This window comes from Lepus europaeus, chromosome 8 (genome assembly GCF_033115175.1).
Source record: "Lepus europaeus isolate LE1 chromosome 8, mLepTim1.pri, whole genome shotgun sequence".
NCBI classification, from domain to species: domain Eukaryota; kingdom Metazoa; phylum Chordata; class Mammalia; order Lagomorpha; family Leporidae; genus Lepus; species Lepus europaeus.
In genome coordinates, this window is record NC_084834.1 from 78622858 (window position 1) to 78648497 (window position 25640).

Genomic DNA, 25640 nt, shown 5'->3' on the forward strand with positions numbered 1-25640 from the left:
TATCAAGAAGCTGGAAGCTCATGAGACCGCATCAGTTAAAGCTGGGTGCTGGGTAAATGAAATTCATTACTATTCCTACAATTTTTGTGTACTCTTTGGAATTTTCCATAATAAAAGTTCTTCTAAATACAGAAGAATTTGGACTAAGCTGGAAAAAAAAAATAGAGAGGCAAAACCTTAGCGGTTAAGAGCACAATCTCTTAGCATGACTGTTATATTCTGGTATTTAGCCATAGCAAGGTACCTGAATTTCATTTCTGACTCTGGCTCCTGACTCCATATTTCTGCCAATGCAAACTCTAGGAGGTATAAATGATGGCTCAAATAAGCAGACTCCTGGCACCCATATGGGGAACTTGGATTGAGTTCCAACTCCTGGATCCAGCCCTGACCCATGCTATGAACATTTGGGGAGTAAGCCAGCAGATGAGAGCACTCTGTCTCTCTGCCTCTCAAACAAAAATTATTTTTTAAAAAGATAAGTTTATTTTGGTACAAAAGAATTAAAAGCCATACATACAGGGGGTCTTTGGATACTTCCTGGAAAATGCAGATTATGAAAAAACTGTGATTTTGAAATTTTTTGCCCCAAAATAAACTTTTCTTTTTGTTTTCTTTTCCACAAACTTTTTGCAGTAGTGTGACGTATATATTGATTTGCAGCTACAGTTTATTCTCCAAGGCAGGTCATAGAAGTTATAATTTTCACCAGCCTTTGGCTGGCTATGGAGAAATTTTCTGATGTATCTTTGCCCAAAAGAAAATCATAAGACCCTCCTCATTCTAGAAGGTTCCTGCCCCATGCAAGAGGAAGGAGAGCTAAAGAATGTGAGCAGACTCAGGCCTTGGAGATTCACCAGCCAGACTATCAGTAGTCATTCCCACGTAATGAAGTCTCCGTAAGAACTCAAAGGACAGGATTCAGAGAGCTTCCAAGTATCTGAAGATGTGGTTCGTGGACCTTGGGGCTCCCAGAGAGAGCATGGAAACTCTGCACCCCTTCCCTGATACCTCGTGCTGTGCATCTCTTCATCTGTATCCTTTGTAATGCCCTTTATTCATAAGCTGGTAATTGTTCCCCTGAGTTTTTTGAGGCAGCCTGGCAAATTAATAGAACTCAAGGAAGGTGTCATGGAAATCCCAACTCATAGCTAGCTGGTCAGAAGCACAGGTGAAATGGTACCAAGATGCTTGCCCCTGTATCTAAAATGTGAGGAGAGGACAGACATTTGGTGCAGTGTTCAACCTGCTGCTTTGGCCTGCCACATCCCATTTTGGATTACTTGGGTTCAAGTCCTGACCTCATTCCATATTCTTCCTGCTAATGTATTATATCTAGGGAGGCAGCAGGTGATAATTCAAATAATTGGGTCCCTGGCACCAATGTAGAGGACACAGATTGAATTCCTGACTCCTAGCTTTGGCCTGGTTCACAAAGGGAAAGTTTTCTTACTCCATAAAGAGCTTCTAAAGTCAATAATGAAATGACCTAAAAACTCCATAGAAAATGGACAAAGACATGAACAGATACATCATCCAAGGAAATTTACATATAATTTTTTAATTAAAGATTTATTTATTTATTTGAAATGTAGAGTTACACAGAGAGAGGGAACCACAGAGAGAGAGAGAGAAATCTTTCATGTGCTGGTTTACTCCCCAAATGGCCGCAATTTCCGGGGCTCCAAAGCCAGGATCCAGGAACTTCCTCTGGGTGGCAGGGGCTGAAGCCCTTGAGCCATCTCCCACTGCTTTTCCCAGGCTATTAGCAGGGAGCTGGATGGGATGTGGAGCAGCAAGGAGTTGAACCATATAGGATGCTGGTGCTGTAGGTGGCAACTTAACCTGCTGCTGCGCCACAGGGCCAGCCCCTGTATTCTCCTTAAAAATGAGAAGAAGCCTTCAACTTACTCATTAGAAGATGTATGTAAATGAAAACATTATAATACTGTATTTCATGAAATTACAGTAGCACAAAAGTTTGATATTTTACTTTGTCAGGATATGAGGCAGCAGGCATTGCCATATGCTACTGAGAGTCTTAATTCATTCAACCTCTGCCTAGAATGTTTTATAATATCTCTAAAAAATTATACATGCACATGAACTTTTACCAAACAATTCCTCTTCTGAAGGCTATTGCATAGACACACATGTGAAATGATATAGCATAATGGAAATTTATCAAACCATCCTTTGCATTAGAAAAATATTTAAAAAGGGAACATTGGGCCCGGCACTGTGGCGCAGCAGGTTAACACCCTGGCCTAAAGCGCTGGCATCCCCTGTGGGCACCAGTTCGAGACCCAGCTGCTCCACTTCCTATCCAGCTCTCTTCTATGGCCTGGGAAAGCAATAAGAAGATGGCCCAAATCCTTGGGCCCCTGCACCCATGTGGGAGACCCAGAAGAAGCTCCTGGCTCCTGGCTTCGGATTGGCACAGCTCCAGCCGTTGCAGCTAATTGGGGAGTGAACCATCAGATGGAAGACCTCTCTCTCTCTCTCTCTCTCTCTCTCTCTCTGCTTCTCTTCTCTCTTTGTAACTCTGACTTTCAAATAAATAAATAATTTTTTTTTTAAAAAGGAACATTACAGGGATAGGGACTGGTTGAATAATGAGAATCAAAACAGAAGAAACAGGTTCTGGGGTGATGCTGGCATCCTATATGAGTACCTATTCAAGTCCCAGCTGTTCCACTTTCCATCCAGCTCCCTGCTAATGGGCCTGGGAAAGCAGCAGAAAATGGCACAAGTACTTGGGCCCCTGCTACCCATGTGAGACACCCAAATGGAATTTCATGCTCCTGGCTTCAGCCTGTCCCAGTCCCAGCTGTTGCAGCCATTTGGTGAGTGAATGAATGTATGAAAGGTCTCTCTTGCTTTCTCCTTCTGTCTCTTCAGCCACCCTCTACACTCTCCCTGTAACTGCATTTCAAACAAATAAATAAATCTTTTTTAAAAAGAAATAAATAGGATCTGGAGTTCTACAACACAGTGGGATGAATATAGTCCACAAAAATGCATTATATACTGCATGAAGAATCGGAAGACAGGAACTGGTAAGTGCCAAACAAAGAAAAGATAAAGAAATAAAAATGCTAATTGCCTGATTTTATTAGTTTATGCCAGGTATACACATGTTGAAATATTGCACTGTGGACCAGGTGTTTAGCCTGTTGGTTAAAATGCCAACATCCCACATTGGAACTCCTAGATTCGATTCTAGACTCTGATCTTAATTCCAGCTCCTGCCAGTGCAGACCCTGGGAGTCAGGGGTGATAGCTCAAGTAATTGGGTTCCTACCACCCTTGTATGAGACCTAGATTAAGTTTTTGGCTCCTGGCTCCTGGCTCCAGCCCCAGCCATTACAGGCATTTGGGGAGTGAACCTCAAATAGGACAGGAGCTCTGTTTGTCTCTCTATCTCCATCTCTGTATCTCTCAAATAAATAAAAATTTAAAAAAAAGAAATATTGCACTGTAACCCATAAATGTACAAGTATTACATGTTAGTCAAAAAATTTCTTAAACTTAAAATAAGCAAACACAGAAAAGACTGTATTAAACTGGTCAAATAATTTATTATTCGTCTATAAAATAAATCAGTGCATCTTTGCAGATAATAGGTCTTTCTATATTCTTTTTTTTTTTTTTTTTTGACAGGCAGAGTGAACAGTGAGAGAGAGAGACAAAGGTCCTCCTTTTCCATTGGTTCACCCCCCAGTGGCCGCTGCGACATCCGAAGTGATCCGAAGCCAGGAGCTAGGTGCCTCTCCTGGTCTCCCATGCGGGTGCAGGGCCCAAGAACTTGGGCTATCCTCCACTGCACTCCCGGGCCACAGCAGAGAGCTGGACTAGAAGAGGAGCAACCGGAACAGAATCCAGCGCCCCAGCCAGGACTAGAACCGGGGTGCCAGTGCCACAGGCAGAGGATTAGCCTAGTGAGCCGCAGTGCCGGCCTCTATATTCTTAGTGGTGGCATCTACAAATGTGCTAAAAAAAAAAAAAAAAAAAAAAAAAGATAACACAACCAGCAGTATATATAATATACTCACATTTGTGTGCATGGATAGTTTGAATATATACTACTTTGTATATGTACTTTATGTACTTATATACTCAAAAATAAGCAGTAGTACAGAGATACAATTTTTAAAGGTACGTTTAGTGAAGTTATCAGCTAGATAAGTAAGGAATGTGAATTTCTTCCATCTCCTACTGTCCATCCTACGTTTCTCTAGTTCTCCCTCCATGTTGGCTTTGTCCTAAAGCTTGTTCCTTATGGTCAGGAGATAGCCATAGTAGTACGAGTACTCAAAGACACAACTTATAGCAAGAAAAGTATAGTGTTGCTTCAGGCTCAATGTGCTCTGAGTGAAGAAATCTTCCCAAAAGCCCTCTAGTGGCCATCACCTAAATGCCACATTGGCTGGTTTTGGTATACCTGCCCAGTCCTCACCTTACCACTGGAAAAAATAATTGGGTTTACCATAAACAGCTCAAACCAGTGATGCTCAACCTGGGGTGATTTAGCCTCCAGAGGTACTTGACAGTTTCTAAAGGTATTTTTGGTGTCACATGATAGACAAAAGGTGCAAATTCTACCATTGAGTAGAATCCAGCATTAGTGCTAAACACTCTACAGTGCCTAGAAATGCTCTCCTAAGCAAGAATTACCTAACTCCAAATGTTGACAGTGTGGTAACTGACTCAGATAGACCCATGTTGGTAAGTCAACCTCCATGACCTCTGCAAAAACCTTGACTTGAATAAGGTCAAATTTCTCTGCTTATCCTCTCAGTTATGCCGCCTCTTCTAACTTCCTACCATGGGTGATGTACCTCTGCTTTTGTCTAGAATGAGGAAACTATAAGAAGGTACCAGTAGGACCACATGGTGAAAGAGTAGGACTCCAGAAGATGAGAACTGCTGGGGCCAGTGTTGTGGAACAGCAAGTTAAGCTGCCACCTCCGTGTTGGCATCCCATATGGATGCCAGTTCAAGTCCTGGCCGCTCCACTTCCCATGCAGCTCCCTGCTAATGTGCCTGGGAAAAGCAGATGATGGCCCAAGTGTTTGGGCTCCTGTACCCATGTGGGAGATCCAGATAAAGCTCCAGGCTCCTGGCTTCAGCCTGGCCCAACCCTAGCTGTTGTAGCCACTTGGGGAATGAACCAGCAGATGGAAAATCCCTCTGTCTCTCCCTCTCTCTCTGACTTTCAAAGAAATGAATATTTTTTAAAAAAGGTAAGAACTGCTGTTTTCATATGGAGATAGCTAAGCTATAGATCTATAGATATTCTCTATATTAAGTAGGGAAAATAAAAAGGAGAGACTATTTGAGAACAGCAAAATAATTGCTAAAATTTAATTTATTGTATTTGGAGGATGAGAGAGAGTCCATCACTGGAGGGATGATGACAAGATTTTTAGAAAAACAGAGACTGACTGGAAATGGACCTGCCCTGGAGTCGAAGGATGCCCAGGTCAGAGCCACATATCTTCTTGGCTCTAAGCTGAAAAGCCCTTCACTCAGCCCAGCTTCCAAAGTGACCATTGCAGCTGAGGGGACGGCCAAGTAGGGTCAGCAACATCACAGGCAGAACTGTAAATTTCTTGTTAGAGATGCCCCCTGCCTTTACCTGGCCAGCTCTCCTCCCAGGCCAGCTAAGTAATGAAAGTCAACAGGGTGCCTTCCCCCAGGAGGTTCACACCTCCCTTAGGATGTACCCCATGTGAAGAGATAGATAGGTCTGGGCCTCTTAACTTACAAGGCTTAAAGCCCACCAGATTATTATCAAGTCCCTTCTGTCAGGTTCTATTTGCCTCTCAATCAGAAAACTTAATTGTAGCTTAGACAGCACCTTTCTTAGCTCCTCTAATAATGACTCTGTCCTTTGTTCTAGACCCTGTCTAGCACACTTGGCCCTCATTCCTTAGTAATCATAACCTCTACCACCAATGGCTCTACTCCCAACCTGTGTGTACTGATGGTCCTCTTCCCCACTTAATGCTGTATGATTGTTCAGACCTGGTTAATGCCACTCTTAGGATCATTGGTTACTATCCTCACCCTGTCTTTTATGATTTTGTCTAAATATGATCAGAGTCGGCGAACTTGGAAGGCTTCCATAGCCTTGGCAACTCATGACAAGAGCCTAGGGTGGTTACTGGCACCATAAACTAGAGTGTCAATTTGTTGGGTCAACAACAGGAGTCACTGTGCACTTGCTCCTCATGTGGGATCTCTGTCCTTAATGTGCTGTACATTGTGATTTAATGCTATAACTAGTACTCAAATAGTATGTTTCACTTTGTGTTTCTATGTGGGTGCAAACTGTTGAAGTCTTTACTTAATATATACTAAATTGATCTTCTGTATATAAAGAGAATTGAAAATGAACCTTGATGTGAATGGAAGGGGAGAGGGAGCGGGAGATGGGAGGGTTGCAGGTGGGAGGGAAGTTGTGGGAGGGGGAAGCCATTGTAATCCATAAGCTGTACATTGGAAATTTATATTCATTAAATAAAAGTTAAAAAAGAAAAAGAAAAACAGAGACTGGAAGATGACCTTATTATTAACCAGGGTAAAAAATTCAGGAAAACAAACATTTTGATGAGGTAAAAGAAGACTCATATGGTGTTTTAGTTGTTTTTAAGATTTAGTTATTAATTTGAAAGAGTTACACACAAAGAGACAGAAACAGAGAGAGAGAGAGATCCTCATCCACTGGTTCACTCGGCTGGTTCACAATGGCTGAGGCTGGGCTGGGGCTGGGACTGGGCCAGGCTTGAGCCAGGAGCTTCATTGGGGTCTCCCACATGGGTGTCAGGGACCCAAACATTTGGGTCATCTTCCACAGCTTTTCCCAATCCATTAGCAGAGAGCTGAATCTAAAGTGGAGTATCTGGGACTCAAACTGGTGCCTATATAAGACACTCGCGTTGCAGGTTGTGGCTTTATCTGCTAGGCCATGACACTGATGTGAGCAGGGAGATTGCAAACAAAGAGGAGCTGAGGGCTACTAGTATGTGCACCACAGCCCCACACGCACCACCCTTACCCCCACCCTGTTCCCTGCAAGCTGCTGCTGCCCAGGTTCCACTGCTAAGACCCAGGACTGGCTAGAAATATCCAATATGGTTGCAGACTGTGTTCCTGCAAGGATCTCTAGGTTATTACAGTGTTGTTATAATAAAATTACCATGGCTGACACAATCACCCCCCTCATGCATCTGATGCCATGACATTTCCAAGATTTAAAATAAAAAAAAGGGGGAGCAAAGAAACTGGTAGTATTCAAGGCTGGCCCCAAACTCCACTCTCTGAATATTCAGTTAAGTCTCACCCCAACCACCACTCACTATGTCTCCAGATAGTATGGTCTCAAAACTTGTTTGTTTCAGTTCTCTCTCTTGAAGTTGTTCAGGCTCATTCCTGGAGTTTGTACTTTCACTTTAAACTAATCTCATTTGTATCTGTGTCTCTTCCTTGAATTCTTTGTCATGTGGAGACAAGAACTTGGACCAAGCCTAGCCAGGGGCCACCTGCACAACTTTTTAGACTATGTACCTTCATCAGCATTCATCTGGCTGTAATGATCAGCATTAATTTTATAGGGTTGAACTTGAGTATTATGACCTGTTCAGTAGTGGCAAATGTCATGACTTTGTTAGTATGACAAAGGGAGATTCTTGGACTACAGGTCAGTTCCCATGCTTGCATTCTAGGGCCTGAGTAATGCAGGCAACACACAGTCAAATTCATCCTTCTGGGCATTTCTTTTTAGGATGAGGAGGAGACCACCAACAGTCCCATCCCCTTTGTTAAAACATTTTTTTGTTATTGTTCAAGCCGACTACATTGCATCCACTTAGTTTTAAGCTTCTTGGTTACAAATCACAACCATTTTGCACTTCCCTAAACTTACACCCAAGTCATCATGATTGAATTTTAAAAAACTTTATTTTATTTATTTGAAAGGCGGATTTACAGAGAGAGAAGAAAAGACACAGATATCTTCCATTCCCTGGTTCACTTCCCAAAAAGCTGCAACAACCAAAGCCAAGAGCTTCTTCCAGGTCTCCCATGTGGGTATAAGGGCCCAAACAATTGGGCCATCCTCTGCTGCATTTCCAGGCGCATAAGCAAGAAGCTGGTTCAGAAATGGAGCAGCTGGGACTCAAACTAGTACCCATATGAGATACTGGTGCTGCAGGTGATGGCTTAAGCTGTTACACCTCAATGCCAGCCCCATCGTTATTAAATTTTGGTAATTTCTACTTATTATTGGGGGAGCTATCTCTGATATGGCATTTCACTTTGAATTTTTTTTTTTAATGAGTGCTTTATTAGCCAGAAACTGAGAGCAGGCTCATGCCTCTAGATCTCTGGACCCCAAGCAGAGGCAAGGGTCGGGCTTTTAAAGCTGAAAACTGCCTTCGCATTTGGAGAGAAACAAATAGGAACAAGGTACAGGGAGTAACATTTGGCCGTTATTGTTTTATAAAACAATTGCAGATGCTGTTCAGAACAATTACAGGTGCTGGGTGTACTGCCAAACAGGATTCAGCGGGGAGACTTCACAGAGCCACAGCCTGGGTTTTGAAAAGTCCTGGAGTTGTTCACATGGAGTGGGTGAAAATAGAGACATCGGCCAATATGGAGTCACTTCAGTTTCTCCTTCCACTTCATTCCCCACTTCTTTTTAGTAAAGATTCAAAGCATTTGGTCATCTTCATTGTCCAAAGGGTTATAATGAGCACTTAAATGAGTTTAACAGAAGCTATGCATTGCTTGATAAAGTTAGCAACCAGTTAAGGATACAAGGACCAACAATTACTAGCCTGATGAGAACAAGTGAGTCCAAGACAAGTTAGGAGGGTAGTCAGCCAGGGATTCCAGTTGAACCAGATATGGTACCAGGAGATGTTTATTTCTCCTTTTTGTCGGCATTCTAGATTTTCTTTTGTAGGATGTCCTATTATGCCTGATTTGTTGTAAAAATAGCAGGATTCATCTGATGCCACACAGAAACCCCCTGTCTATTTTGTAGGACAACCTCTGCAAGAGACACTATCTGGCTATGTAACAGAACAATAGAAGATTGGTCACCTTGAATTGTTGAAGAACTTAGAAACTATCAGTCCAAAGGCGAATGTTCTAATTCCAGGATATTTAGTTGTGGAAGTAACAATTAGAGAAATAGACCAGTCCACTAGCAGTCTTAGCTTGGGGTTATACTTTTGTCTGCTACTGTACCCGTGATAGCTCTGCTAGGCCAAATGGATTACAGATCACCCTATGCTTGGTCCCAAAGCTATAGCATTTTAACTTATATTTAGGAACATGCTCCCCAAGACAAGGAAGATGGGAGATGGAGAGGTGAAAGGCTTCTCACCACTTGTTTTGCCAATAGAATTTGGTCATGTCCCTCTAGATGACCCCTCTCTTCCTGATTACCTCTTGGTGGTTTCCTGTTCTTCTCTGCCAGAGGGCATCAGTTGGGACCATCCAATCTATTAAATAGATTCTATTGAATTGGGATTTCAAAGGAGAAGGGGTCAAGGTCCTGGCTTCTTTCTACTAAGGAAGCTTACTGATTTCTATAAAAATTTGCATACCAAGGGGATCAAAAAGGTAACCTGTGTAAGGCACAAAATAAAGGGCAAAGAGTGTCTCTTTTCTTATATTTACATAACTAAAAGCAGTCACACTAGTGGTTCTTAGAAAAAAATGTGCTGTAATGTGAAATTCTATCTCCAGTTGGAGTAGAAGTTGATAATTTTTTTAGTTTGTGAAGACAAATATCTTTTTTCACCTAATCAGGTAATGAATGCATTACATTTTCTCATTCTGTTCTCACTTGGCAGCATGCCTTGCTTGTAGCTCTGTGAATCACCCAAGTTTACCCCACACACACCTCCCATTTTTGTTATTATTTAAATTATTGATCTAGTGCAACAACTTGGTACTTAGAAATATTTGAATCATTCCTAACCAACTTCCTCTTGCCTTAGAATCTTCTAAACACTTATTTTTCTTTCTTTTTATCTAGACTCAAATGCATTTTCTGATCTTGTATCAGTACCTCACCAGTTTCATCAGCTTGAATGACATTTGTCTTATAGATACTCTCCTCAGAGTCTAAGAGCTATTTTTCTCCTCATTTTAAATATTATTTTTGTGGCTGCTGCTGTGGCTTAGTGAGGCCACTACCTGCAGTGCCAGCATCCCATATGAGCACTGTTTGGAATCCCAGCTGCTCCATTTCCAATCCAGCTCCCTGATAATGTACCTGGGAAGGCAGTGAAAGATGGCCCAAGGCTTTGGACCCCTGCACCCACATGGGAGACTCAGGAGAAGTTTCTGGTTCCTGGCTTCAGCTCAGCCCAGCTGTGGCCGTTGCAGCCATTTATGGTGTGAGCCAGCAAATGGAAGACCTCTCTCTCTCTCTCTCTCTCTCTCTCTCTCTCTCTCTCCCCGCCTCTATGTAACTCTGCCTTTCAAATAAATAAATAAATCTTTAGAAAGCAGTATTTTTAAGTTTTCATTTTATTTGAAAGGTATAGGTGTGTGTGTGGGGAGGGGGAGATTGATCTTCCATAGTTTATTCACTACTTAATCACTCCTCAAATGTCCACAATAGCCAGAGCTGGGCCAAGCTGAAGCCAAGAGCAAGGAACTACCTCTGGGCCTCCTGTGTGGGTGTCAGGGACACAAGTACTTGAGCCTTCATCTGCTACCTCCCAGAATGAACATTAGCAGGAAACTGAATCAGAACTGTACAGAAGCTAGGACTTGAACCAGGCACTCTGGTATGGCATGCGGGCATCCTTAGTGGCGGCTTTACTCACAGTGCCACAACACTAGCCCTGAGATTACCACGGTAAAATATTGACGTGCATAGCTCCAAATGTTTTCCTTTTTTTTTTTTTTTAAAGATTTTATTTATTTGTTTGAGAGGTAGAGTTACAGACGCTACAGAGGGAGAGACAGAAAGGTCTTGCTTCTGTAGGTTCACTCTCCAAATGGCTGCAATGGCAGGAACTGTGCTGATCAGGAGCCAGGTGCTTCTTCCTGTTCTCCCATGAGAGTGCAGAGACCCAAGCACTCGGGCCATCCTCTGCTGCTTTCCCAGGCCACAGCTGAGAGCTGGATCAGAAGAGGAGCAGCGGGGACATGAACCAGCGCCCATATGGGATGCCAGCACCACAGGCGGAGGATTAACCTATTGCGCCATGGCGTTAGCCCCCAAATGTTTTCTTATTATTGTTCTTTGAAAATATTGGTTGGTTTTACTGTATTGTGGTCAAAGCTCATTCATTTTATAATGTCCATGATCAATCTGGCTAACCACTCAACTGCATATGATCCTAGCTTGCCTCGGCTTTTCTTCTGTAGCAAACATTCCCTTCTTGGCAGCCCATTACTCTTCATTTTCTGTAACCTGCTTTTCTTTCCCCTCCAACTATGGACTCATAAAAGCTACTAAATTGCTACAAATGCCTTCTCCCACCCTGGTCAGAGTTGACGAGTCCACAGGTGATCATAGAATCCAAGTTTGGTCCTTCATCATAACACCCACCCTTGCTGGACTTGGTTGACGGGTGCAAGCACCTGACCCAGAACTCTGCCGTCCATATTATTGCTTTAACACAAGACCACTGAAGTCAGTACCACCATGGTGGCAAAGCCTTTGGGATGTCGGTGAGGTCCAGAGGTTTTAGCAGCCAAGTTTCCTTCCATTTGCAGGAAGTCGATTTGTAGTGAGAATGAAGCAGACATGGAGAACACAGATACGAGACAGGAAGTTTTGGAGTCATTCAAGTTCCCTGCTCCTGAGACCTGCTTGCATTCTTATCTTAAGTTCTTCCAAATCAAAGAGACTCAGGATGAAGTCCCCTCGTTTTGCTTATGCTAGGTTCCTAAATAACATATCCTCTTCTGTCTAAGGAAACTCTGATTTCATTCCTTCCATCTCTGAAACATTTCTTTGTTTAGGTGGTAATGAAACATTTTAAGGTATGCCACTAAGATTACATTAGGGAATTGTGATAAATACAGGTTGCTGTTTCTACAGGAAATACCTATCAGAAGCCATTGGATCAGACTAGCAATACTTTTTGCTTGTTACAAGTATGTGAATGAAAATAGGCAGTGAGTGACAAAGGCAGTGGGCAGATTTACAGTCAGAATCATATTTAATACTCTGTGGAGCATTAAACCATCAAGGCTTATTTAAGTCAGAGTCAAGTGAACATATTCCTTCCTCATATCCACTCTCATATTTTCAAAGTTTAAAGTACATTTTTCATCAATCTCTTTACAATCTCTGATGAATTTGATGTCATATTAATTACTAGTACTCAGACTAGAAGTTCCATTTGTAGTATGCAAAGTTCTAACAAAATGTCTCAACAATAATTTATTGAAAATTTTCTTTTTAAAAAACAAATTTATTTTTATTTATTTAAGAAGCAGAGTAAAGACAGAGAGAGGGAGAGACAGAGAGAAAGAGAAAGAGAGAGATGGTGCCCATATGGGATGCCTGGGTTGCAGGAGATGCCTTTACCTGCTATACCACAACACCAACCCCACACTTCTAATCCAGCTTCTTGCTTGTAGTGAGGGAAAAGTAGCAGAAGATGGCCAGTTCTTGGGCCTCTGTCACTCATGTGAGAGACCCAGATGAAGCTCCTGGCTCCTGGCTTTAGCCTGGCTCAGCCCTAGCTGCTACTGCTGACTGGGGAATCAAACAGCTGATAAAGATTCTCTCCCTCTCCTTCTTTCCCTCCCTCCATGTCTAATTCTGACATTCAAATAAATAAATAAACCTTTTAAAAAAACTTTAAAAGAAATGGAAATTCCACCAAATTAATGGGAATATACCAGATATTGAAGCTACCTGAATCAGCCATGCAGGCAGCAACTTAACCCTCTATGCTATAACACCAGTCCCAACAATATATTAGCTTAAGCCCTTTTTATGCCCAAAGATATTATATCAGGTACATCAGCAGCATTTGGGGCTTCTGCTCGGTTTTCAACAGTCTGAGATTTATAGAGCTGTTCCATGAGGTAGACTGGTGAAATAAATCAAGATATGATAGGAGACACTACCCCTGCATCCTTTCGAGCTTTAAGAGTGCTATTATCAATCACTATTCTTCTGAGAAATATATTTCTTTTGGTTTGCTATCTTTTTTTTTAAGATTTATGTATTTATTTGAAAGTCAGAGTTACACAGAGAGAGGAGAGGAAGAGAGAGACAGAAAGGTCTTCCTTCTGGTGGTTCACTCCCCAAGTGGCTGCAATGGCTGGAGCTGAGCCAATCCAAAGCCAGAAGCCAGGAGCTTATTCCAGGTCTCCCATGTGGGTGCAGGGGCCCAAGAACTTGGGCCATCTTCCACTGCTTTCCCAGGCCATAGCAGAGAGCTAGATCCGAAGAGAAGCAGCCGGAACTAGAACCAGTGCCCATATGGGATGCCGGTGCTTCAGACCAGGGCATTAACCCTCTGCACCACAGCGCCAGCCTCTGGCTCGTTATCTTTTTCTAAAAAGTTTTTATTTGTTTGAAAGACAAACTGACAGAGAGAAAGGGAAACATATTTTACTTATTGTTTACTTCCAAAATACCCATATCAGCCCAGGCAGGACCAGGCCAAGGCCAGGAGCCTGGGTCTCTCACATGGGTGTCAGGGACCTAGGCACTTGAGCAAAGTGCATTAGCAGGAGGCTGTATTGGAAGAGGAGTGGCCTGGTCTCAAATCATAGTGACATGGGATCTGGGTGTCCCAAGAGGTAGCTTAAACAGCTACACCACAACCTCCACCCCTGGTTTATTATCTTAATTGGAGTAAGGGGGGGCCGGCGCCACAGTTCACTAGGCTAATCCTCCACCTTGTGGCGCCGGCACAGCGGGTTCTAGTCCCGGTCGGGGCACCGGATTCTGTCCCGGTTGCCCCTCTTCCAGGCCAGCTCTCTGCTGTGGCCAGGGAGTGCAGTGGAGGATGGCCCAAGTGCTTGGGCCCTGCACCCCATGGGAGACCAGGATAAGTACCTGGCTCCTGCCATCGGATCAGCGTGGTGTGCCAGCCGCAGCGCGCCGGCCACGGTGGCCATTGGAGGGTGAACCAACGGCAAAAGGAAGACCTTTCTCTCTGTCTCTCTCTCACTGTCCACTCTGCCTGTCAAAAAAAAATTTTTTTTTTAAATTTAAAAAAAAAATTTTTAATTTAAAAAAAAAATTTAAAAAAAAAAAATTGGAGTAAGGGGAGGGGCAGTTTTAGAGGCCGCAGACCTGAATCTAACAACATTAGAAATATTTGAGGGGCTGGCACTGTGGCGCAGTGGGTTAAAGCCTTGGCATGCAGCGCCAGCATCCCATATGGGCACTGATTTGACTCCCGGCTGCTCCTCTTCCGATCCAGCTCTCTACTATGGCCTGGGAAAGCAGTGGAAGATGGCCCAGGTCCTTGGAGCCCAGCACCCATGTGGGAGACCCAGAACAAGCTCCTGGCTCCTGGCTTTGGATCAGCTCAACTCAACTCTGTCCAGCAGATGGAAGACCTCTCTTTCTCTGGCTCTGCCTCTCTCTGTAACTCTGCCTTTCAAATAAATAAAATAAATCTTTAAAAACAAAAAAGAAAGAAATGTTTGAATAGTCCCCTTTCCAAGGCATGCAATTGCCAAATGGCTGTAGATCCCTTTGGGAAAGACTGCAGGACTATCAGCCATACTGCTTGCTGCAGTTCTTTTCTCCTGTTGCCTAACTAACTTCATCAGCCAATGGGGTTTTGAGTCTAAAAGTTGGCGGAAGTCCAGAAACTAGACAGAAGTTTGTAATGTTTTATCAGTAAATCTTCCTTTGGTATCCTTATCAACCATCATTGAGTTCTTTCTTTTTTTGTTTTTGTTTTTGTTTTTAGAATGCACCTTGTTGTGGGCCCATCTGTTTTGTACCTGGAGACTCCATGTCTTAGTAACTATTTCCATAACTCTGAGGGACAGGCCCCCTTGAATGCTACACACTTTTGAACATCCAAAATATCCTTATCAATTCATATTCATTCAAAGATTAACATCTAGAGGCTCTATGTGAAGGGTGGACAAGTGTTCATTGTACTATTTTAATGTTTTTTCTAGTAAATAATGAACAAAGGTAAAAACTATGAACAAAATAAATATTGAAACTAGGGATAAGAATTATTGACTATATATATTTTTAAAGATATATTTACTTGAAAGGCAGAGTTAGAGAGGGAGAGATGCCAAAAGAGATTTCCCATCCGCTAGTTCACTCTCCAAAAGACTACAACAGCCAGTGTTGGGCCAGGCCAAAGCCAGGAGCCAGGTGCTTCATCTGGGTCTCCCACATCGTTGTCAGGGACCCAAGCACTTGAACCATCTTCCACTGCTTTTCCAGGCGTATTAGTAGGGAGCCAGATGGGAAGTGAACAGCCAGAATATACCATCACCCATACAGGATGCCAGCACTGTAGGCAATCACTTAACCCTCTATGCCACTACACCAGTCTCAGCAATATATTATTTTAAATCTTTTTCAAGCCCAGAGCTTTAAGCTTGTTGTGATCTGTTATGCTGATACCACACTTTTGTGGAGAGAAACATGAATTCATATATATAAAGGTCAAAATTATGTTTGTGTACTATAAACCATTTAATTCTAATGGTGAAAATTTATCCTGAGGGAGCCATCTAAGATATAAAGAGAAATTTCTCATGAGTGTATGCATTGGAGCATATTCAAAATAGGAAAAAACTGGAAACAACTCAAATATGTAATCGGGGAAATAGTTAAGGAAATTGTGATCTATCTATTCAGTGGAATATTCTCTTTTTCAAAGATTCATTTATTTTAAAGGCACAGTGACAGAGAGATGAAAAGAGGGAGAGAGGTGGATGGGGAGAGAGAGAGAAAGAGAGGTATTCCATCTGCTGATTTACTTCCTAAATGCCTGCAAAAGCCAAGGCTGGGTCAGGATATGGGCATCTATTTTTTTTTTAAGATGTATTTGTTTATTTTGAAAAGTGACAGAGGGAGACATAGAGAGAGAGAGAAATCTTCCATCCACTGATTCACAGCCAGGTCTAGGCTAGGCCAAAGCCAGGAACTATATCCTGGTGTCCCACATGGGTATCAGGGGTCCCAAATATTTGAGCCCTCTTTTTCTGCCTTCCCAGTCACATTAACAGGAAGCTGGATCAGAAGCCAAGTACCCATGACTTGAACAGGCACTCAGATACAGGACGCTGGCAACAGTAGAAGTAGGCATTGTGACCAGTGTCTTAATCACTGCCTGCTCAATAGCTGCTTTTTTTTTTTGTAATTAGCGAAACATTAATTTCCCGTTTTTTTTTTTTTTAACGTTAATTACTGATATTTTCCAATATATTTCCAAAATCTCTTTCAGGGGACTGGTGTTGTGGTGTGTTGGGTAAAGCTGCTGCCTGGGACACCAGCATCCCATATGGGCAAAGGTTTGTGTCTTGCCGCTCTACTTCCAATCCAGCTCCCTGCTAATGGCCTGGGAAAGCAGCCCAGGTAGACCCATGCCACCCATATGGGAGACTGGGAAGAAGCTCCTGGCTCCTGGCTTTGCCTGGCTCAGCCCTGGGTGTTGCAGTCATTTGAGGAGTGAACCAGTGAATGGAAGATCTTTCCCTCTGTCTCTCCCTCTCTCTCTGTAATTCTGCCTTTAAAATAAATAAATAAATCTTTTTTAAAAATCTCAGGATGAGATAATATCATATTTATCCATATTGCCATCTTACTTTGTTGTAAAATGAAAATGTTATCACATTAAACTCCCCTTTGAAAAATTTCTCTTTACTTTCACTGGGAAAAAAAACAAAAACATGGAAGATTATAAGGGAGAACTTTCAAACAAAGTCAGTTTGTTTGTTTTTTCAAGGCACCATTCCATAAGTTGCCTTGCTATCAATCCAACAGTATATTTCATAAGTTGACCTAGCATGGCATTTTGCCATTTCTCAGAAATCACTTTTACATGCTAAATATGCCTAGTCTGCCAATGTACAGATCTGGATCAGACCCTTCACCATTCTCAAAAGCTGACTTTCAGGACAGGCATTGTGGTGCAGCCAGTTAAACCAACTTCTGCTGCACTGACATCCCATATGAGCACCAGTTCAAGCCATGGCTACTCCATTCTGATCCAAATCCCTGCTAATGTGCCTGGGAAAGCAGCAGAAGATAGCCACGTGGGACACCTGGATGAAGCTCCTAGCTGCTGACTTTGGCCTGGCCCAGTCCTGGCTGTTACAGCCAGGGAGTGAACCAATGGATAGAAGCTCTCTCGCTCTCTCTCTCTCCCTCTCTCTCTCTCTCTCCCCCCCTACCTCCCTCCCTCCCCCTACCTCCCTCCCTCCCCCTCTCCCTCTCCCTCTCCCTCTCTCTCTCATCTCTCTTTGCCTTTCAAATAAAAATAAATAAATCTTTTTTATTTAAAGCTGACTTTCTGTAATCTCAGGGATGGATATGATAAAGTTTGGCTCCCTGTGTCCTAATTTTCCATTACAGATCTCTGGTTGCTATTGCTCAATTTGTACTCAATGCATCCATGAGAAAACAAGAGTTTTCCCTACAGGGGCTGGCATGGTGGCAGAGCAGGTTAAGCCACTGCCTGTAACAACAGCATCCCATATCAGAGTGCCAGTCCAAGACCCAAGTCCCAGCTGCTTCATTTCCAATCCAGCTCCCTGCTAATACACCTGAGAAGACAGCAGAAGGTGTCCCAAATACTTGTGCCCCTGCCACCCATATTGGATATCCAGATGGAGTTTTGGACTCTTAGCTTTGGCCCAGCCCAGTCCTGGCAGTTGTGGCCATTTGGGGAGTAAAACAAAGGATGGAAGATCTCTGTCTCTATCCCACACTATCTTTCAAATAAATAAAAGTAAATCTTTTTAACAAAAAACTTCTCTACATAGCAAATTTTTAATACAGATTTCTCATTTTTCCCCAAAAAACTATAAATGGCATTGTTTTGTATAGTTAACATACAGATATGGTCAAAGTATGATTTCATGGATCACATTGCTTTTTGCCATACAAAGAGAATTTTTTTTCTTATGTTCAAAGAGGGAGAGAACAAATCTGATAGGGAATACGCTCAATAGATGAGGTACATCAGTGACATAGTAAATGAGTTCCAATATTATTATTGAAGCCTAGTTGCACAATAGGACAGAATCAGGCCTCTGTGCAAAATCAAGTCAGTAACATTTGAGGTGTGCCATTGTATGAAAAGTTCCCAGGGGAGATGGTAGCCAACACATCAGAATGTGCAGACACATTAAAATACAACATATATGGCCGGTGCCCCGGCTCAATAGGCTAATCTTCCACCTGCGGAGCCAGCACACCGAGTTCTAGTCCTGGTTGGGGCACCGGATTCTATCCCAGTTGCTCCTCTTCCAGGCCAGCTCTCTGCTGTGGCCCGGGAGTGCAGTGGAGGATGGCCCAGGTGCTTGGAGCATGGGAGACCAGGAGGAGGCACCTGGCTCCTGGCTTTGGATCGGCACATGCAACACGCTGGCCCTAGCAGCCACTAGGGGGGGTGAACCAATGGAAAAGGAAGACCTTTCTCTCTCTCTCACTGTCTAACTCTGCCTGTCCAAAAAAAAGGATACTTGAAATGCTTAGAATTTTTCTAGTACATTCCATGTTTTTATGTAAGATTCTGAATAGATAGTGGGGATTGATGTCTCTTGAACTCTAAAATGAAAATAAGGGATCAGGTTCAAATGAGTTAAGTATTTATGCAAGCCAAAATGTTTCAGTGAGCAAGATTCAGCAGTTCAGTTATATAATGAGTGAATGAGTGTAAATCACCTTGTTGGGGACCAGTATTGTGATACAGCAGGTTATGCTGCTGCTTAACTCCAGCATCTCTTATCAGAGAGCCAGTTCAAATCCCTGGGAGCTTCTAATCCAGTTTCCTGCTAGTGCATGCAGGAAGCCAGCGGATGGCCCAAGTACATGGATCCCTGCCACCCATGTGGGAGACCAGGATGGAGTTCTAGATCCTGGCTCTGTCCTTGGCTCAGCCCTGATTATTGTGGGCCGTTGAAGAGTGAACTAGTAGATGGAAGGTCTCTCTTTCTCTCTGTCACTCTGCATTTCATATAAGTAAATAAATCCTTGGGGGGGGGGGGGAAACTTGTTAACTTTTTCTGGGCAACACTAGCTTTTGGATTTTTAAAAGTAACCGGTGGGTGTTGTCTCAGGAGGTTAAACCGCTGTTTGGGACACTCACATTCCATATCAGAGAGCCTAAGGTGTAGTATTCTCTCTGCTGCTGCTTTTTAAAGACTTATTTATTTATTTGAACATCAGAGCTACAGAGAGAAAGAGAGAGAATCTTCCATCCACCGGTTCACTCCCCAGATGGCCACAACAGCCAGGGCTGAGCCAAGCTTCATTTGGGTCTCCTATATGGGCCATCTTCTGTTGCTTTTCCCAGGCCATTAGCAGGGAGCTGGACCTGAAGTAGAGCAGCAGGACACAAACCTGTGCCCATAGGTGATGCCAGCTTTGCAGGCAGTAGCTTTATCCACTATGCCACAATGCCAGCCTCTTCCCTCTGCTTCTGATCCACCTCCTGCTAATAATGCACCCAGGAAGGCAGCAGATGAGGGCTCAAAGACTTGGATCCCTGCCACCCTCGTGAGAAACCCAGATTGAGTTTCTGTTTTCTGGCTTTGGCCTGACCCAGCCCTGGTTGTTGTGGGCATTTAGGAAGTGACCCACTTGCAGGTGGAAGAACTCTTCCCTCTCCCTCTTGCTTTGCATTTCAAGTAAAAAGAAATAAACTGTTTAAAAATGGAGTAAAAAGTAAAATAAAGAGCATGCATTTGCTCCCTGGATTTGAGTCTCAGCTCCACTTCTGACACACTTCCTGCTAAAGCACACCCTGGCAGTTTGCAGAAGATGGCTAAAGTACTTGGAGTGCCTGCCACTATGTGGGAGATCTGGATTGAATTCCAGGCTCCTGGCACATTTCTTTCTTTAGACAAATATAATGCAACACTTATGCATGTAACAATGAAAGCTAAGATGTGCTTCCCTGAACTTTCACCTAAACTTTTGATTAAATTTTAGGTGTGTTTAAAAATTACAGGAGGCCATTGTTTTTGACTAGACTCCTATGCTAGGGCCTCAACAAATATCAGACTAAAAATAAAAATGGAGCAATTTATGCTAAAACGCTAAGTGACCAAGCTGTTTTTCTGAACTTCTGAGAAGTCAGGATTAGAAAAAAAAAAAAAAGCCAGTTTCTCCAAACTGATCAGTTTCATTCAGCAAGATAAAGAAATTCCCTGTACCTTAATCCTTATACAAAAATGTGACCTCAAGTAACCTGTTGTTAACCAATCAGCTACTTTCCTATTGTCCTGTCTTTGCCCTTTACAAAGAAAATAACTTTGTAATGACCAAGCTGCTTTTTGTTGTTTTTTGTTTTATTTCTGTTTTCTTAAGTTCTTCTAAGTCTGTAAAACAAATCTCTTTTTCTCTGCCCACTGGAGCATGCATTCTATTTTATGGAATGTGTTGTTGCTCATTTCTAGAATAAAAAGTAATAAAGCCAGCCGGCGCCGCGGCTCAGTAGGCTAATCCTCCGCCTTGCGGCGCCGGCACACCGGGTTCTAGTCCCGGTCGGGGCACCGATCCTGTCCCGGTTGCCCCTCTTCCAGGCCAGCTCTCTGCTGTGGCCAGGGAGTGCAGTGGAGGATGGCCCAAGTCCTTGGGTCCTGCACCCCATGGGAGACCAGGATAAGCACCTGGCTCCTGGCTTCGGATCAGCAAGATGCGCCGGCCACAGCGGCCATTGGAGGGTGAACCAACGGCAAAAAGGAAGACCTTTCTCTCTGTCTCTCTCTCTCACTGTCCACTCTGCCTGTCCAAAAAAAAAAAAAAGTAATAAAGCCAAGTAAGATCTTTAAATTGTTGTGATTTTTTTCATCCTTTGACAGGTATTTAGATCCTAAATTACTGAAAGTCTACTGATATTACTCCATATATTTATTGTTTTTCCAAATTTCTATTTTGTGTAGGGAAGTTTTTTTTTTCCTAATTCTGTGTTGCCTTTAGCTAACAGCTAAATAAATAACAGATCTTCTATAAGTTTATGGAAATATGTATGAACAAAATAGGTTAAAAAACTTTAATGCCTAGGACAGAGTGGTGTCAGTCAGGATCATCCAAGGTTATTATTATTATTGCAATTAAGATTTATTTATTTATTTGAAGGGCAGAGTGACCAGAGAGAGAGAAAATCTTCCATCTGCTGATTCAGCCCCCCAAATGGCTGCAATGCCAGACCCAAGTCGGGAGCTAGGAACTCCATGTGGGTGGCAGGGGTCCAAGGACATGGACCATCTGCTGCTGCTTTCCCAAGAGCATTAGTGGGAAGCTGGATCAGAAGCAGAATTTCAAGGACTTAAAGCCACACTCTGATGTAGGAACCAGGTGTCTCAAGTCATGGCTGAACCCTCTGAACCACAAGCTTACCTCTGTAAATTCTTCTAATTGAATTTAGATGTTATTCATTGTGCTAACAGCCTCCTATAGTGTTGTTGACTTTCATAGGTGTAGCTCAAGAAAATGTTGAGAGTTTGGGTCACTTTGAATTCTTTCTCAGCCTGGTAGGCAAACATTCCATGGATATGAACTGGCTCCAGGTTCTTTGGTTCCCTAACAATGAAAGTTGACAAAGGGCCAATGTGCATCCCCCTGCCCCTCAGAAAAGTTCAGTTGGGGCTTAAGCCTGAATATAAGGGAAACAGCATGATGGGAAGATGTTCTGCTGACTGGTTCAGTGACAGGAGCTGGGCAGGAATTTTTATTAGATGGGGAGGGGTGATGACAGCCTCTCCCAGAGCACACTGTGCTTGGCTCTATGCCCAGCTTGGAGTTCTGGCTCATCCCCCACTGCACATGATACTCCTGTTTCCACCTGCCTTGGTGTTCTGCATAGAATCTTTTGTTTTTTTGGTTTTTTGGGGGGGTTTTTTGTTGTTTTTTTTTGCACACAACATGCTCAAAATGGCGGATTTGCTCACTACTGACAACATAGGAAGGTAGTTTATCAATCACATTGGGCTGCTCTGGGCATCTGTGCAAGTTGGGTAAGTCTCTCTAACAGGGCAGTATAGAGTCTTTTATAATTAGGATCTGGATGCTCTTTGCCCGTGATTGACTTGAGGCTGGAGATGGCTACGTAGTTAGGTCAGGAGGGGCTGGATCTAGTGAGCCCTGTCTCTATCTTGTGTCAGATACAGTGTGGAAGAGGAAGTTTCGGAATCCTTCAGAGCAGAGGTGTTGCCTCAGCAGGGCTTAGCAGAGCCATGCCTGGTATATGTAGCCTGCTATCTTGGGTTACCCATGTCTGGAAAATATCTTATTGTTGGCCCAAACCATTACTTACATAAATTTTCTACACACTCTCTGCAGATTATTTCTTTTTGCTTTTTATTTTTTATTTATTTGCAAAGCAGAGAGAGAGAGAGAACTCATCTTCTAGTTTACTCCTTAAATCCTTGGCCAGGCTGAAACTAGGAAGCAGGACCTCAATCCTGGTCTCCCAGTTGATGGCAGGTACCCAACTACTTGAATCAGCACCTGCTGCTTCCTAGGGCGTGCATTAGCAGGAATGCTAGAAGTGGGAGCACAGTCAGGCCTGGAAACCAGGCATTCCAATATGGGATGTGACTATCCCAAGTGATGTTGTCCCTGCAGATCATTTCTTTCTTTTTTCTTTTTTTTTTTTGACAGGCAGAGTAGACAGTGAGAGAGAGAGACAGAGAGAAAGGTCTTCCTTTGCCCTTGGTTCACCCTCCAATGGCCGCCGTGGCCGGCGCACTGCGGCCGGCGCACCGCGCTGATCCGATGGCAGGAGCCAGGTGATTCTCCTGGTCTCCCATGGGGTGCAGGGCCCAAGCACTTGGGCCATCCTCCACTGCACTCCCTGGCCACAGCAGAGAGCTGGCCTGGAAGAGGGGCAACCGGGACAGAATCCGGCGCCCCGACCGGGACTAGAACCTGGTGTGCCGGCGCCACAAGGCGGAGGATTAGCCTGTTGAGCCACGGCGCCGGCTTCCTGCAGATCATTTCTTGTTCATTATTTAAATGAGTTAAAAAATTTGTAGAGATGGAGAGAGAGAGAGGGAGAGAACTCTTTTCTGTTGGTTCATTTCCTGAATACCCACAATGGTTATCAGCTGGGTCCAAAGCCTGGCAACAGGAACTCAGTCCAGGTCTCCCAAGTGGGTGGCAGGAATCCAGTTACTTAAGCCATCACTACTGCCTTCCAGGGTCTGCATTAGCAGGAATCTGAAGTCAGGAGCTGCAGAGAGGTTGAAACCAGGAGCTGGGTGTCAAACTCCAGTATAGGACATGGGTATCCTAATTGGAGTCTTAACCCCTAGGCCAAACTCCTACCCTAAATGGTCTTTTTCTTTAGTTGATGCCAATATAATCTAGTTAGTATTACATATGGGTGATTAAGAACCCTGAAGATAGAACTGCATTTTTGAGAAAGTTAACTTTTCTGAGCCCCAGTTCCTTTATCTGAAAAATCAGTGTATTTACCCCACAATGCTTTGAAGATAAAACAAGGTACTATAAGTGTATGTAAGCTACTTAATATAGTACCAGCCACAGTAACTGTTCTATTAAATACATAATTAGTCTTGAGGCTAGACTTAAAAAATAATCTACACTTGGATTTTCCCCAAATATTTGTTAGAAGTCTACCTACAAATTACGAAGATAATATTTTAATAGTGGGCACAATCAACAATTACTAAAATCATGTTTAATATAATATCAGCTTTACAACCAGTCTTGTGAAGTAGTCTGAAGTACAGGTAGGATAGTCAAGGAAGCTTTCCCTCCAGAGGTGGCGTTGAAACAAGGACCTCAGTGAAATCAAGGAATTACATACATGACTGTTTCATTCATTATGTGAAGTGCTCGTTTTGGTGCTTGTTAGCTGCATCCTTTGGTTCTTAGTCACACTTCTTTATATGGCGACTGAACTATTTGTATGACTTGGTATGCCAACCAGATTTTACACTCCAGGAAGGAAGTGCCTTCCTGTGTGCTTTAAACATCCTTCATTGATTACACAGTTCTCATTATTAATTTAGTACTTCTCGGACAGTTTCTTATCATTTAAGTGAACTTAAAAGTAGAAGTCCTTTGCATAGAAACAGGTATTTGGAAGATCTTATCAGAGAAAAGCACCTATGGTATGGACAAGAGAATCTTGGGAGTCAAGAAAACTGGGTTTAAGTTCCAGCTTACCACTTTTGGATGTCCCCTAATTTACTGAGCCTGTTTCTTTCTTTCTTTTGTTTATGTGTGTAGGGTTTATTTGAAAGGTGGACAGATGAGGGAGAGGGAGAGGGAGGGTGGGAGAGAGAGAGAGAGAAGGTGAGAGGAAAGAAGAGAGGAGAGGAGAGGAGAGGAGAGGAGAGGAGAGGAGAGGAGAGGAGAGGAGAGGAGAGGGAAAGAAAATACATATCTTTCATTCACTCTCCAAATGGCCACACTGCCAGACTGGACTGAGTTGAAAGAAGAATCCAGGAACTCCACCTGTGTCTTGTATATCAGTGCTAGTAGCCCAAGTACTTGGACCATCCTCTGCTGCCTTCCCATGTGCATTAGCAGGAAGTTGGATCAGAAGCGGAGCAGCCACGACTCAAACTGGGCACTCTTGATACACGATGCTGGTGTCCCAAGCAGTGGTTTCACTTGCTAAGCCACAGCACCAGTTCCACTGAGTCTGTTTATCTATAAAATGGGGATGATAATTGTTGCATCCACTCGTCAGCTAAAACAAAATGTTACAAAAACTAGTGACAGTCACACATGAATTTTATTGAAAATGAGAAGCAAATGAGAGACAAATGAGAGGCAAGGTAACCGATTGGGACCGGCCACCGACTAGGACCAACACTCCTTACCAGAGTGCAGCCCCCACCAGCCGGTTATGCAACTTTTTATAGTATTCTGTCCACTAGGGCTCACAGTTTCGAACTGGACTCCTGGTATGCAGTGAACAATAAAGAGGAAAACCAGAATATGGTTGTAAGAGAACAATAACAGATCCAAGATATAGTTGTAAGATAATAGTGAAGGACACATTTCGGTCAACCTAGTTCCTGGGAATTTGAGCCTGCATTGTTTCACAAGATACACCCTTAGCCATTAGCAAGCAAAGCTAATATACACAGAAGCAAGAGGTCTGCAATTAGCTTTTAGCCACACTCACTCCATTTTGATTCTGATTTTACAATAATATTTAATTCATATAATTGTTATAAAAGTTAAATGAAGTAATCAATATGAAAAATATTTGATATAAGAAATCAAAGATAGCTTGACTTTGAGTATTTAGAAACTTTGAATATCCTCAAAGATAATATTCACAAGAATTCTTAAATGGGCAGGTGTTTTTTCTAATGGTTAAGATGCTGGTTAAGATGTCCACATCTCATATCTGAGTGGCTAGGTTCTGTATCTGCCCCTGGCTCCTGACTCCAGCTTCTTCCTAATACAGACCCTGAGAGGCAGTGCTGCTGGCCAT

The 25640-nt window shown here is 43.0% G+C and overlaps 1 protein-coding gene across 2 annotated transcripts in view; it reads left to right on the forward strand.

The window, feature by feature from the left end:
* EIF4E (eukaryotic translation initiation factor 4E) overlaps positions 1-25640 on the forward strand; it is a 119955-nt gene that overhangs the window by 43317 nt on the left and 50998 nt on the right. The window contains exon 1 of one of the 2 annotated variants that reach the window (XM_062199839.1): positions 2774-2846. The exons of the other annotated variant lie outside the window; for it this stretch is intronic. Within the exon in view, the coding sequence (XP_062055823.1) occupies positions 2789-2846 (58 nt within the window). The 5' untranslated portion in view covers positions 2774-2788. Of the gene's footprint in view, positions 1-2773; positions 2847-25640 lie in introns of those variants that run through there. 2 annotated transcript variants of the gene reach the window in all.